The 15250-nt window shown below is 49.5% G+C and overlaps 1 protein-coding gene across 1 annotated transcript in view; it reads left to right on the top strand.

The window, feature by feature from the left end:
- The first annotated feature begins 206 nt into the window (after nt 1-206).
- LOC310785596 (ankyrin repeat and IBR domain-containing protein 1-like) overlaps nt 207-15250 on the top strand; it is a 23068-nt gene continuing 8024 nt past the window's right edge. Inside the window, exons 1-9 of the mRNA XM_083646722.1 lie at nt 207-467; nt 5175-5346; nt 6213-6344; nt 7387-7578; nt 10329-10446; nt 10687-10907; nt 12016-12104; nt 12233-12377; nt 14212-14372. Of these exons, the coding sequence (XP_083502848.1) occupies nt 280-467; nt 5175-5346; nt 6213-6344; nt 7387-7578; nt 10329-10446; nt 10687-10907; nt 12016-12104; nt 12233-12377; nt 14212-14372 (1418 nt within the window). The 5' untranslated portion in view covers nt 207-279. The remainder of the gene's footprint in view (nt 468-5174; nt 5347-6212; nt 6345-7386; nt 7579-10328; nt 10447-10686; nt 10908-12015; nt 12105-12232; nt 12378-14211; nt 14373-15250) is intronic.

A 15250-nucleotide genomic window follows, 5' to 3' on the forward strand; every position in this document is an offset into this window, starting at 1 on the left:
CCCTCTGTCTAATCATCTCCCTCTCTCACTTCTGTCTTCTGTCCCTGTCTTTCCTGTAAGATAACATCCTCCTCACTGACTGCAGCACATTCAGCTGATCGATGAATGGACTGATTGATCGAGCCTGTCTGTCCCTCTCTATCTCCCCTCTGTTTACAGGGCTGGATCATACAAGTGAACCATGTTACTCTAAGCTAGGAGGACCTGTGGTGGTGAACGTAGGCAGGCACCTGTCACAACTCCCCCCCCGTAGGCCAGCCTTAAGCGAGGTGGGAAGCCATGGGCAACACGGCCACCAAGTTCCGCAAGGCGCTGGTGAGCGGCGACGAGGCCCTGGCCTGGCAGCTGTACGAGGGCAACCCCCAGTTCAGGGACGGCCTGGACCCCAACGCGTCGTACGGAGAGCAGTACCAGCACAACACGCCGCTGCACTACGTCTGCCGGAACGCCATGACGCGCCTGCTCAGGTAAACGCACAGACGCACACCTCCCTCCCTCACTGGGTTTTCCACGGGCCTGGAAAATCTGTGAAAATTTGATTTGAGGAAAAACTCTAGTGAGGCCTTGAAAGTTTGTGAAGATGAATGGATTTTTTTTTTATTAATAAAACTCATTAAAATGCTTCAGCTCTCTATGTTGGATTACAAAAAAAACTGTGATGGAGATTTGTGTTGATGTGGCAGCAGTTTTAAAATGATTATTATATTATTTTGACAAATGTCAGGTCTTACCCTAATTACCCCCCCCGATTTTGAGTCATTTAATTTCATCAAAGAAGACCTGAAAAACTAATTTGGAAAGCATTGATGTCCCAAGTAATAGGTTTGGGAGTGCTGCTGTCAGTCTTTCTTGGATTTTCAGCAGTGGTGCACCAGCGCAACGATAATGCTCCTACCACCACCCACTGCTAGAGAAGTGTGAAGTGAAATAAAAGCACTGCTACGTAACATCACATCACAGAGGACATACTGCTTACCGGTATGTACATAGCCTATTTGAGTCAAACATATCGACTACATCAAGCACATATATACACCAAAGCATACACAATTATTCCACGACATGGTTTTCTTGCCCTTGGGGATGTATAGCTCTTGTTGACATACCCAAAAGCCATAAGTTTGTTTGCAAGCACACTCATGTATCTTGATGTACCACAGACACACCCGGTTTTGGATGATATCTTACACAGAAATGGTAAATGTGTAAATACTAATTATTGGAGGAGCCATGAAAAAAAAAGACAAAATTAGCGAGAGCAAGACACCGCTTCCAGTGTGTCTTTTCCCCCCTGTGTGGAAGAATCAGGCTGCTGGCCATGAGCAAGACAGCTGCTTCAGTGACTCAATAGCCCTCCTCACCTCCTCCTCTTCCTCACCTCCTCCTCCTCCTCCTCGCACTCTTCCTCTCTCTTGCCCTTTTTCTCCCTGATTACAGGGGAGGTCAGAGAGGAAGCTGTTTGAAAAGGCCAGTCAATTATCTGTGTCTCTGTGTGCACACGCGTGCTTGTGTTTGTGTGTGAGGGTTAAAAATATGAGTTCATAAGTAACTGCTTTAGTGGAAAACCAGTGTGTGTGTTCTCAGTTGTGTGTGTGTGGAAAACCAGTGTGTGTGTTCTCAGTTGTGTGTGTGTGTGTGTGTGTGTGTGTCTGTGTGTGTGTCTGTGTGTGTCTGTGTGTGTCTGTGTGTGTGTGCGTGCATGTTTTTTTTATATAACGCAGCCAGACACAGTCAATTGGTGGTTTATTTGTTTCCCTTCCTGCTAGCCTATATTGGGCCAGAGAGCAGGCTTGGACGGAGCGCACTGACTGCTGCGATAAGTATCAAGAGGAAATGCTTCTATCTTCAAGCTGATTGGACGGAGGCCGTGTGGAGAGATGGCTGGAAAATCTCCGGCCAAATAAAGACTCACAGATGGAAGAGAAGCGAGGGCTGGTGGATGTTAGGTCTCTTTTCCAGATTATGTCTGCCGCACGTCTGCTTCATATATTTATTTGCGTTCCTTCTCATCTTCTTGGTTGGTTGGATTCCCTCGAGTCGTAGCCCCATGAGACGTGTTATTGGGCGATCACGAGTTTGACCGATGGTGACTAGAAAAATGGGTGGAGTTCAGGAAGTGAAAGCGTTCCTCCGCAACAATTGAATGCACACTCTTGAAAATATTTGAATGCTAATTGTAAATCGGTCAGTCATTGTGAACAATGCATTTGCTATCCATTGGAGGAATCCACAGAGATAAAGCAAATTGTGCCTTGTCAGCATACAACTGCCAATCTAGAGGTGACAAATGACAATACTTTTTTCTTTCTCTTGTTTATGACTGATTATTTAGCCTCCTAAAGCTACATGGTGCTTCTTCCACACTACAGGACTTTGAGCAGATTTGGTCCCCGTGTGGTCACGCACCGTGACCACACACACACGTGACCACACACACGTGACCACACGCACACACACACACACACACACCGTGACCACACACACACTAACTCAGGAGTTCAGGGTGAAAACACGTCATTATAACTGTGCCCAGAGAGCCTCTCTCTCACAGCACCTTCATCAAATTATAGAGCAAGACGTTGCTGCCCGACAATTGCAGTGAACCTCGTGATGTCTTCCAGCCATTTTGTTCCCCTCCCACTAGACTTGTATTAGGGCCATCCATCCTTAAGGTGTGTGTGTGTGTGTGTGTGTGTGTGTGTGTGTGTGTGTGTGTGTGTGTGTGTGTGTGTGTGTGTGTGTGTGTGTGTGTGTGTGTGTGTGTGTGTGTGTGTGTGTGTGTGTGGGGGGGGGGTGTAGTCAAGAGGGCAGTGATTAGTGATTATTGCTGTGCTGGTGGATTGACCTCCTCGACAGAACACTGTCATTAGGGGGAGGCGGGTGGCCGGGGAGAGGATGATGACACGATGAGAAGGTGAAAGAAGAAGAAGAAGGGAGAAGGACAAGAAGAAGAGCTAGGAAAGAAACGTTCAAATCACTATATTGACTACTGCAATGTCCAAATCGCAAGAAGACCACAGTGGGTTTTTTATGGGTAAAAGATAGTGTTCTAAACAAGGTCTTGTTGTGCAGAATCAGTAGCCTAGAAATGTGCACATCACACTTTATGTATTCAAATCTTGCGGCATCCTATTATTTCCATGTTTTTTCTTCTTAATTTTGTTCTTTTCATTCAATAAACGTCAAACAGGATGTTGCTAACATGCTAACATGCTACTAAAAGTATCACGGTTTTATCTGTAACGTGCAGCTGTCATTGGAAAGGATCTCAAGTGGGAGAGACGAGGAGGAGGAGGAGGAGAGAGGACAGAGGAAGAGGAAGAGGAAGAGGAGTGGGAAAAGAGGAAGTAGAGGATGGAAGGGAAGAAGGTTTTTGATGTGGAAAGGAAGAAGGAAACGGAGAGAGAGAACTGAGAGATGGGAGGAGTCACGGCAAAGAGCAATGGAGGGAGTGCTAATCAGTAAATGGAAGACTTGATGGACACAGAGAGCAGAGAAACTATTTATTCACCAAACAGAACTGCAAACCCAGCCTGGCTCCCACTGCAACTGGCACATCCATCACTGTGTGCGCCTGCCTGTCCATTAGCTCACAGATGTTAAGCAGAATTAGTCAATATTCAGCCATCTTTTTTTTCTTCTCCCTCTCTCTCTGCCCTGTTTTTACATTCATATCCACCATCGCCCTCTCACTCAATCAAACCTGCGTTCCACTCCTGCTGTCTGCCTGCTGTCTGACTGCTCTCTCCTGCTGTCTGACTGCTGTCCGACTGCTGTCTGACTGCTCTCTCCTGCTGTCTGACTGCTGTCCGACTGCTGTCTGTCTGCTCTCTCCTGCTGTCTGACTGCTCTCTCCTGCTGTCTGACTGCTCTCTCCTGCTGTCTGACTGCTCTCTCCTGCTGTCTGCCTGCTGTCTGCCTGCTCTCTCCTGCTGTCTGACTGCTCTCTCCTGCTGTCTGCCTGCTGTCTGACTGCTGTCTGACTGCTTTCTCCTGCTGTCTGACTGCTGTCTGACTGCTCTCTCCTGCTGTCTGACTGCTCTCTCCTGCTGTCTGCCTGCTCTCTCCTGCTATCTGACTGCTCTCTCCTGCTGTCTGCCTGCTCTCTCCTGCTATCTGACTGCTCTCTCCTGCTGTCTGACTGCTCTCTCCTGCTGTCTGCCTGCTCTCTCCTGCTGTCTGACTGCTCTCTCCTGCTGTCTGACTGCTCTCTCCTGCTGTCTGCCTGCTCTCTCCTGCTGTCTGCCTGCTCTCTCCTGCTATCTGACTGCTCTCTCCTGCTGTCTGCCTGCTCTCTCCTGCTGTCTGCCTGCTCTCTCCTGCTGTCTGACTGCTCTCTCCTGCTATCTGACTGCTCTCTCCTGCTCTCTGCCTGCTCTCTCCTGCTGTCTGCCTGCTCTCTCCTGCTGTCTGACTGCTCTCTCCTGCTGTCTGACTGCTCTCTCCTGCTGTCTGACTGCTCTCTCCTGCTGTCTGACTGCTGTCTGCCTGCTGTCTGACTGCTGTCTGCCTGCTCTCTCCTGCTGTCTGACTGCTGTCTGCCTGCTCTCTCCTGCTGTCTGACTGCTCTCTCCTGCTGTCTGACTGCTCTCTCCTGCTGTCTGCCTGCTCTCTCCTGCTGTCTGCCTGCTCTCTCCTGCTGTCTGCCTGCTCTCTCCTGCTGTCTACCTGCTCTCTCCTGCTGTCCGACTGCTCTCTCCTGCTGTCTGCCTGCTCTCTCCTGCTGTCTACCTGCTCTCTCCTGCTGTCTGCCTGCTCTCTCCTGCTGTCTGCCTGCTCTCTGCCTGCTCTCTCCTGCTGTCTGACTGCTGTCTGCCTGCTCTCTCCTGCTGTCTGACTGCTGTCTGCCTGCTCTCTCCTGCTCTCTCCTGCTGTCTGACTGCTCTCTCCTGCTGTCTGACTGCTGTCTGACTGCTCTCTCCTGCTGTCTGCCTGCTCTCTCCTGCTGTCTGACTGCTCTCTCCTGCTGTCTGACTGCTCTCTCCTGCTGTCTGACTGCTCTCTCCTGCTGTCTGACTGCTCTCTCCTGCTGTCTGCCTGCTCTCTGCCTGCTCTCTCCTGCTGTCTGCCTGCTCTCTCCTGCTGCCGATCACTCAGCATTTTCCCTCAGCCCACCTCACTTCCAAACTCGCCCTTACTTTGTCGTCTTTTCTCTTCCTCTCTTCTCCCGCCAGGTCCTTCCTATTCAGCAAAGAGGGCAACCCTAACAAGCGCAACGTGCACAACGAGACCTGCCTCCACGTGCTGTGCCAGGGGCCGCAGATCCTGCTGCTGCCAGAAGGGGCGCTGTCACCGCGGCTGGCCCGGCCCCAGAGGGACGAGCAACGGCGCGCGGACTCCCTTCAGGTACAAACACGCAGATATACAGGCAAACACATAGGGTAGCAGCAGACACTGTACATGCTTTCCCAAATCCAAATCTCAAATATACGTACAGAGATGAACAAGCGTGTTTATGTATTCTACACTTCCTGCCAGGAATATTATATGTCCCTGAATGACTTAAAACTGAACGAGGTAATCTCGCTAAATGCTTTTAAATCCAAAATGAAAGAATTGGAGGCTGTCATTGGAATGCCACTGTTGTTATTTAGAAGATTTCTCAACTGTGTCGCAGACTATTCTCTTCATCTTAAACGTTTTGTTCGATTATGCTGTATTTTGCATCCTCTGCTTTTATTGTACTCTGTTCTTTTCGTATAATTGTCTTTATTGTAGTTTGAGGTTTCTAATCTCAATGGGACTTCCTGCTTAAATGCAGGTTAAATCAGTGCTTCTCAATGTAGGGTCCCGGCGACCTCCAGGGGTCCTTGAGGGGATTCCAGGGGGGTCCCCTGCAAAAAGGGGGAACATTTATTTTCATTCATATTATTCTGCCCATAGGTAACACAATGACCCAATGTATGACTATTTTGATCATGGGTCACTTTCTGTAATCAAACATCTACAGTAAAAGGAAAAATCTGATCAGATGGGGGACGCTGGGACACAATCTTATCAAATGGGGGTCCCTGGTCTAAAAAAGTTTGAGAACCACTGGTTAACAATAAAAAGGAAAGAAAGAAAATAATAATAACTAGCCTATAATATTGAGCATGCATCTAACTCATTTATTTGAGTGGACATACACATCATTTTGTGTGTGTGTGCATATGTGGCTGCCTGTGTGTGTATGTGTGGTTTATCAATATGTGTGTGTTGCTTCCTGCCAGATGATCCTCAGCTGGACGGGGGCCAGGCTGGACAGGGGCCAGTATGAGAGGGCCAACATCAACGCCACCGACAACCACCACAGCACCTGTCTGCACTACGCCGCCGCCGCTGGCATGAAGAGCTGCGTGGAGGTGACAGGAAAGAGAGCGAGAGTGTGTGTGTGTGTGTGTGTGTGTGTGTGTGTGTGTGTGTGTGTGTGTTCACTCGCGCGCGCACGGGCAGGCGTGTGTGTGTGTTCGCGCCCGCGTGCGGGTCGTGTGTGTGTGGCCCGACCAAGATTGCGGCCAATTCTCTTTCAATTCAGAATGTAATGTGGAACTGTAATTCTCATAATAATGAAGTGTTCATTCTCATCACTTCTACAAAGATTAAATATGGCAACGGATTGACAGCTTTTGGATATAATTGGAAGAAAATCCATTTCCTGAATTGAATTGAAAGAGAAGTGAGGCCAACTCTGATATGGGGGATGGAAAAAAGAGTCTGTAAAATGTAACTAACTAACTTTATGAGGAGAGCGACGGGCAGGAGAGCTGTGGCTCAGTGGTTAGCACTGTTGCCTCACAGCAAGAAGGTCCCGGGTTTGAACCCCCGATCCGTCCCAGGGACTTTCCTCCGGATGCTCCGGTTTCCTCCCACCATCAAAGACATGTATGTTACGGTTAATCCTCCTGTCAGTGCTCCTGACCAAGGCACTGGCAAAAGAACTGGAGTTGGTCCCCGGGCGCTGCACTGCAGCTGCTCACTGCTCCTAGTTCTAGGAAGGTTCCTAGTAGAGTATGGGAGCAGAGGATGAATTTCCCCATGTGGATAAATAAAGGATAACTAAAGGATAACTTAACTTAATAACTTAACTTAATTTTTTAAGAACGTTTGAACAAATTCCCCATTGCCTCTTGTTTGCTTTCCCTCTCTTGCTCCCCCCTTTACTCACCAATCTCTCAATTTCCACTCTGATGTCCTCTCTCCTCGCCTCAATGTTCCTCAATCTGCTAACCTTCCTCCCTTCTGCTCTATTTCTCCTTCACTCGGCTCACTTCCTGCCCTTTGATCTTCATCCTCTCTCCTCCTCCCTTCATGTTTCACTGTCCACTCCACTCCCAACTCTCCCTTCCACCACTCACATGATTCTTTTTTTTAAACGTTTCTCCCCCCTTCCTTCACTCCCTCTAGCTGTTAGTCCAGAGCGAGGCGGACCTCTTCGTGGAGGACGAGGACAAGTTGACGCCGTGCGACCACGCCGAGCGGCAGCACCACACCGAGCTGGCCCTCAGCCTGGAGTCTCAGATGGTCTTCTCCTCCTCCTCCGCTCAGCAGGCGCACACGGACCCACACAGCGACACCAACCTGCTGCGACGCAAGGAGGTGAGAGACAGCAGGCCAGGCACGCCATCCATCCATCCGGGGGGGCGTTCCCCCACTGCTCAGGGAATGTGGGAAATGTGGGAAAAGAGGTGTTTTGTAGAGGAATTTGAATGAATATGTTTTCTAAGAAGCTTGTGCTTCATACAGACACAGACCGTAGTCATGAGTCGTACGGCTGTCAGCTGTGCCCCGTGCGCCACAGACACAAGGTGTAGACATCGTTAGCAACTGTGGCAAAATGGCCTGTTAGCGAGCAGCTATTAGCCACAGGGGATTTCCCTCCCTATTGGTGCCTGGGACGCATTAGATCCTGGGTCTGCTCCAGCTGCTACCGAGAAAGCCAAGGAATTTCCGAAATGTGCGGAAAGGTCAGCTACACGCGTTAAGACTGTTTATGCCCTCGGGGCGTTTTCTGAATGAAAGAACAGCAAACACTCTCGCGTGGAATTCAGTCGTTTAGGTCATGGAAATGTTCCTACACAGTCATGGAAAAGAGTCCAGACATGGACGTTGAACATCATGTGTGCCGGCCAGGCAGACACGAGGACAGCAGCTCGGCTCTGGCTCTGGCACGAGGAGGAGCTGTGCTCCACATTTCTCCAGGCCGCTGTTACTTTGGGGTCCAGGTTGAATGGAGGACATCCATCCAGAACAGTCCCTGTAGCAGCGGCTGCTGCCCTACTGATAGCAGTTTGATCTTCCTTCCCGCAGCTACTCCATGCTAATACTTCATCTGTCTCTCTCTCTCTCTCTCTCTCTCTCTCACCCTCTCTCTTTCTCACCCCTTTCCCTCTCTCTCTCTCTCTCTCTGCCCCTTTCTCTCTCTTTCTCTGCTGCTTATCCTTGCTTGTCCTGTTGTGTTTCTCTTTTCTCACTTTGTTTCGTACTTCCAACCCTCTTTTCCTCCCCATTCTGCCCTTTTCTCTCCCTCCTCTCTCTCTCCCTCTCTCTCTCTCCCTCCTCTCTCTCTCCCTCCTCTTGCACTCCCTCCTCTCTCTCTCCCTCCTCTTTCTCTCTCCCTCCTCTCTCTCTCTCCCTCCTCTCTCATTCCCTCTTCTCTCTCCCGCCTCTCTCTCTCCCTCCTCTCTCTCTTCCTCATCTCTCTCTCCCTCCTCTCTCTCTCCCTCCTCTCGCTCTCCCTCCTCTCTCTCTCCCTCCTCTCTCTCCCTCCTCTTGCGCTCCCTCCTCTCTCTCTCTCCCTCCTCTCTCTCTCCCTCCTCTTTCTCTCCCTCCTTTCTCTCTCCTTCCTCTCGCTCTCCCTCCTCTCTCTCTCCCTCTTTCTCTGCCTCCTCTCTCTCACTCCTCTCTCTCTCACTCATCTCTCTCCCTCCTCTTTCTCTCTCTCCTCTCCCTCTTCTCTCTCCCTCATCTCTCTATCCCTCATCTTTCTCCCCCTTCTCTCTCTCTCTCCCTCCTCTCTCTCCCTCATCTCTCTCTCCCTCCTCTCTCTCTCCCTCATCTCTCTCTCCCTCATCTCTCTCTCCCTCCTCTCTCTCTCTCTCATCTATCTCTCCCTCCTCTCTCCCTCCTCTCTCTCTCCCTCCTCTCGCTCTCACTCCTCTCTCTCTCCCTCATCTCTCTCCCTCATCTCTCTCCCTCCTCTCTCTCTCCGTCCTCTCTCCCTCATCTCTCTCTCTCCCTCCTCTCTCTCTCCCTCCTCTCTCTCTCCCTCCTCTCTCTCTCTCCTCTCTCTCTCCCTCCTCTCTCTCTCCCTCCTCTCTCTCTCCCTCCTCTCTCTCTCCCTCCTCTCTCTCTCCCTCCTCTCTCTCTCTCTCATCTCTCTCTCCCTCCTCTCTCTCTCCCTCCTCTCGCTCTCCCTCCTCTCTCCCTCCTCTCGCACTCCCTCCTCTCTCTCTCCCTCCTCTCTCTCTCCCTCATCTCTCTCTCCTTCATCTCGCTCTCTCTCCTCTCTCTCTCCCTCCTCTCGCTCTCCCTCCTCTCTCTCTCCCTCCTCTCTCTCTCCCTCCTCTCTCTCTCCCTCCTCTCTCTCTCCCTCCTCTCGCTCTCCCTCCTCTCTCCCTCCTCTCTCTCTCCCTCCTCTCTCTCTCCCTCCTCTCGCTCTCCCTCCTCTCTCTCTCCCTCCTCTCTCTCTCCCTCCTCTCTCTCTCCCTCCTCTCTCTCCCTCCTCTTTCTCTCTCTCCTCTCCCTCTTCTCTCTCCCTCATCTCTCTATCCCTCATCTTTCTCCCCCTCCTCTCTCTCTCTCTCCCTCCTCTCTCTCCCTCATCTCTCTCTCCCTCCTCTCTCTCTCCCTCATCTCTCTCTCCCTCATCTCTCTCCCTCCTCTCTCTCTCTCTCATCTCTCTCTCCCTCCTCTCTCTCTCCCTCCTCTCGCTCTCCCTCCTCTCGTTCTCACTCCTCTCTCTCTCTCTCCCTCATCTCTCTCCCTCATCTCTCTCCCTCCTCTCTCTCTCCGTCCTCTCTCTCTCCCTCCTCTCTCTCTCCCTTCATCTCTCTCTCCCTCCTCTCTCTCTCCCTTCATCTCTCTCTCCCTTCATCTCTCTCTCCCTCCTCTCTCTCTCCCTCCTCTCTCTCCCTCTTGCGCTCCCTCCTCTCTCATTCCCTCTTCTCTCTCCCTCATCTCTCTCTCCCTCATCTCACTCTCTCTCCTCTCTCCCTCCTCTCTCTCTCCCTCCTCTCTCTCTCCCTTCATCTCTCTCTCCCTCCTCTCTCTCTCCCTTCATCTCTCTCTCCCTTCATCTCTCTCTCCCTCCTCTCACAATAATCTCTGTTCCTGCTCCGTCCCTGCAGCCCTATGAGGGACTGAAGCTTCAGGACCTGCGCAGGCTGAAGGACATGCTGATAGTAGAGACGGCAGACATGCTGCAGGCCCCCCTCTTCACCGCCGAGGCTCTGCTGCGAGCGCACGGTGTGTATTTCTGTGTGTGTGTGTGTGTGTGTGTGAGAGCGAGAGAGAGACCATAAAAATGCATAGGCCCTCATCTAGTGTGTCAGATTTGAGTGAGAGTGCATGATGGAGAGAGGGTGTGGGTTTATGTGTCTGTGTGTGCTTACGAGTCAGGGTGTCTTAATCTGAATTTATGGGAAGGATTTATAGAAGGCTCGTAGATGTGTGTGTGTGTGTATTGTAACGTCTCGCCCCTCTCAGACTGGGACAGAGAGAAGCTTCTGGAAGCCTGGATGACCGACGCCGAAGGCTGCTGCCAGCGCTCGGGCGTGGCCATGCCCACGCCGCCGCCCAGCGGCTACAACGCCTGGGACACCCTGCCCTCGCCCCGCACGCCCAGGACGCCCCGCTCACCCCTCACCCTCACCCTCACCTCCCCGACCGACAGCTGCCTCACGCCCGGGGAGGAGGGCCTGGCTACGGTGAGACACCCAGGACTCCTCCTACCTAACTGTCCGCAAAGTTTAAATTACCTCTCATTATATGAGAAGAGATGCCAATAATAATCAGATCAGTTTAACTGATTTCTGTTATATTATTATCGTACTTGGTAGTTTGGTGCAAGTAATAGTAAAAACAACAACAGAGATATTACCAAATGTAGTAAAAAGCAGATGTTTTCACTGCCCTGATTGAGTCTATTCTATCTAAAAAATAAATGCCTCCTCAGCTGATAACAAAACGTTCATGAGTATTACTTCCTTATTGTGACTGTGCTACTAATACACACGATAAGGACGTAGTGAAAGGTAATTGACCTTTTCATGAGTACCGTATTACTTCCTTATTGTGTGTATTACCTTGTCGTACTATACACGATGGATATGTTATGGTGTGTGTGTGTGTGGGGGGGGGGGGGGGTGGTTGGGGGGTGGTTAGGCGGTTAGTGGGATTCATTGATAATCTTACCAGGGGAAAATTCATGAGTAGTTCTCTGTCTGGCTGGATGTCTCCTTTCTGCGTTTTGTAGTTGACATGTGTTTGTAATCATTAGCCTCTTGTCGACAAATGGCTCTCTCACGTCAGGTGTCATTAGAGCAGCCGGTGTTTATCATCAGTCTGCCTGCAAGTGGCGCCCCTCCTTGTTTTGGGGGCTTTTTCAGTGCTCATACATCAGGCTTCTGGTGAAGTCTCCAGGCTAAATGAGTTTTGGGTGTATTTTTGGAGAGGGGGAGGGGATATATTAATAATGATTCATATATGCACTCATGGTGGGACTGTATTAGCCTAGGTAAACCCAGCCACCACGTGACCTGCTCTCTCAGTTCCCAGTCACTATCTACATAGTGACTGAGAACAGGTCTGAGAGCAGGTCACGTGGGGGATGGGTTTACCCAGGCTAGGACTGTATGGCTCTTTGCAATAGATATGGATACAAATGGTGTTATGATGATGTGGACGGCACAATTGGACTTTTGAATTGTGACTAATCGGACTGTAGAGCAACTTGTCAGGTGTTATTGTGATGTAACACGCTGCCAAATGGCCTCTGTGCAACAGCTGATGTGTGTGTCTTCTGTCTCCCTGCAGTGTGGCATCTGCCTCTGCTCCATCTCCGTGTTCGAGGACCCAGTGGACATGTCCTGTGGCCACGAGTTCTGCAGAGGCTGCTGGGAGGGGTAGGGGCCTGTGTGTGCGTGTGTGTGTGTGTGTGTGCGCACACGCGTGTAAATGTTCCTGCATATTTGAATGTGTTTGATGTGTTTATCTGCGTGTGTAATCTCATGTGTGTGTGTGTGTGTCTCAGGTTCCTGAACATAAAGATCCAGGAGGGCGACGCCCACAATATATTCTGCCCCGCCTATGACTGCTATCAGCTGGTGCCGGTCCAGGTGATAGAGAGCGTGGTTTCTAGAGAGATGGACCAGCGCTATCTACAGTTTGATATCAAGGTAGAAACACGCACGCACATGCACACACACGCGCATGCACACACACACACACACACACACGCACGCACACACACACACACACACACACACTTCCATTACAAATAACTACATAATATGGCTACACAATAATAAAGGCAAACCAGGCAACACTTTTCTTTTAACTATGAATGAATGAAAGAATGCTTTTATTTTAGTGTCATGCCACCTAGTGGCCCATCCCTCATGGGATTATTGCACCTTTGCATTAAACAATAATCCACAAATACATATTTCATTGCAATAACTTCCGTCTTTGCTGGTCACACATAATTACAACTATACAACTGCTCCTTTCCTCATGTCCCATGCTTTCTTTAAATAATTTGCCAGTTTAAATGTCTCTTTTTCAAACAGCCAGTACACTTGTGAGTCACCAATATTCATCAAATCAACTTCAGACTTTGTTAATATTATTAAACAACTCTTCACGCATCTTCCAATAAAAAGGACAATACAAAACAAAGTGATTTTCTTTAAAGGTCCCAATTCATGCAGCTGTAACCTCTTAAAAACGTGTGTCTCTGGTCCATAAAACATGATTCTGGATTAATTTGTCGAAAATATAGCAACCCCGTTTGTTGTGACGGAGTTCTCACTTCCTCATCTCGTCGCTTCCCAAGAACGGTCTGTTTCTATAATATATTCAGAACTAACAGTTCCCATTGGCCGCTGAGGGAGAGCCCGCCCCAGGCTCCCAGCGGCCAATCAGATTAGCGTCTGTGGACCAGCACGCTAGGTTGTGTGTTATCGTTAACTTAACGGTTACTACAGTTGCTGGATCACGTACAGTTGGCGTCGCTCCAGCTAGAAGTGTTAATTTTGTGGCTATAGACAAAATGGTGCAGGTAGCTTGTGTGAGAGAGACCCGCGCAGTATGCGTGAGGAAGCTCGTGACGTCCCAATTCCCCTCTGGGCAAACGAAGCGTTTGGGGGTGTGGCTTGGAGGAGACTGCAGGGGGAAGCTGGATAGGGACAAATCCAACTGTGGCAGTTCTGAGCTTGTGACCACTCATTACAGGGAGGGCTGACAGCAGTATATATGCATTTACAAGTAAAAACAGCTTTTGCACGGAATGGGACCTTTAAGGTCACACATTGGGCATATCCGACCCAACATACCTACCCGTTTCAATATGAAGTGGCATTATACCTCCTCTAATCTGAGCACAAAGTGATGTTTTTTTCAGTCCCTTCATCCTGAGACTCAGTTCTCAGTCTCGATCCTCGTCGCTCAACTAAAGACTGAGAACTTTCTCCCAGCTTTCGTTGTTAAAACTGGCTGGAAACTATTTGAGAGTTTAAAAAACCTTTCATCGCAGAACCAATCCAGAGTCCTTAATGTTTTCAAAAGCGCTCTCCGTGTTCCAAAGTGCTTCGCTGTATCTCCCGGGTGTTTCACTGCGGGGGATAAGGAGGGGAAAGAGCGCCATTTCCTGGTAACGCGACAAAGGAGTTGTCGGTTTGTTAGCGACTACAATCTTTGACAAGAAGTCCCCAGACAATTAACAGGCGGAGAGCTCCAATTGTCTGGGTGCCCCGACTACGTCATCCCTGCCCTCCTTTGCTATCTTTTTCTACTGGATTTCCTATGTCCCTTTTTGTTAGTCTCTTTCTATCTTTCTTTCTTTGTTTCTTTCTTTTTCTCTCTTTAATCTCCTCGCCTCTGATCTTCACTTGCTTGCTTCCCCCTTGTCTCTCTTGTGTTCTGTTCCTCCATTCATCCGTGTGTATCCTCCCCCCCACTTGTCCTTGTCCTCTCCTTCCCTCCCATCTCTCTCTCGCTCGTCTCCTCCAGGCGTTTGTGGAGAACAACCCGGCCATCCGCTGGTGTCCCGCGGTGCGTTGTGAGCGGGCGGTGCGGCTGACCAGACCGGGCCCCGGGGACAGCGACCCCCACAGCTTCCCCCTGCTGCCCTCCCCGGCCGTCGACTGTGGCAAAGGTCACCTCTTCTGCTGGTATGCTAACGATGTGTTGGCTTTGCTCATTGGCATTGTTATTGACATTGCTATTGACGTGTCATTTAGTGAGCGCAGCGTATCATATTAGCTCACAGTAATAAGCTAAGCTAATGCTAAGCTAAGCTAAGGTTTCAAACTTGGCCTCTCTGTTCAGGTTCACTAAATATTTGCTGCATCATACATAATAGATGATGGTGTTGATGTTGTTGTTCACTGACATGGTATTAGTGCTCGACAGCAATCTGGTTTATTTTTCTCCCTTTCTTGCGAGGGGGGGGGGGGGGGGGGGGGGTTATCAATGAGAAACAGCAGGTTTGAATGGCAACTTCATGCATCACTGTGGAGTGAATCTAATTATGTGGGCAACTGTTAATTTTCCTTGGCCAGGCCACGAATATTATTATATGGGAAATACTCACAGTCTAAGACTAAAAGCATTTTTGCATTATGCGTCTGTTTATCTGCATTTAGATAGGGCTGTCACTTTTTATTCAAAATTTGAACGTCTGTACAAAAAAAAAATTGGCGGAAAAAATAACATTAGTACTGTAATGACCTGGTCAAATTCAAAATTTGGCAAATTTAGTTAAGAAAACGGCAAACTCCACTCAACCGGGCGGCGAAAAAAAACAAACAAAAAAGCAAAACACGCACATTACGAGCAGATAGACAACAAGCAGTTGAAAAAGAAGAAACTACATTCTTTCCTATTTTCAACCCAACGTGCGTACAGGTGTTCAACTGTCGATTCAACTCGTCTGTTTCTATGAAGTACTGTAGCTGCATTATGAGCGAAGCTAGGCTGGCTGCTGTGTTTCTATCTCTCCGCCATGTTAACGTCCGTCAGTGTTTCTCTCTGTCTTCTGAAGCAGCTA

The sequence above is a fragment of the Poromitra crassiceps genome (genome assembly GCF_964638095.1).
Source record: "Poromitra crassiceps genome assembly, chromosome: 11".
NCBI lineage: Eukaryota > Metazoa > Chordata > Actinopteri > Beryciformes > Melamphaidae > Poromitra > Poromitra crassiceps.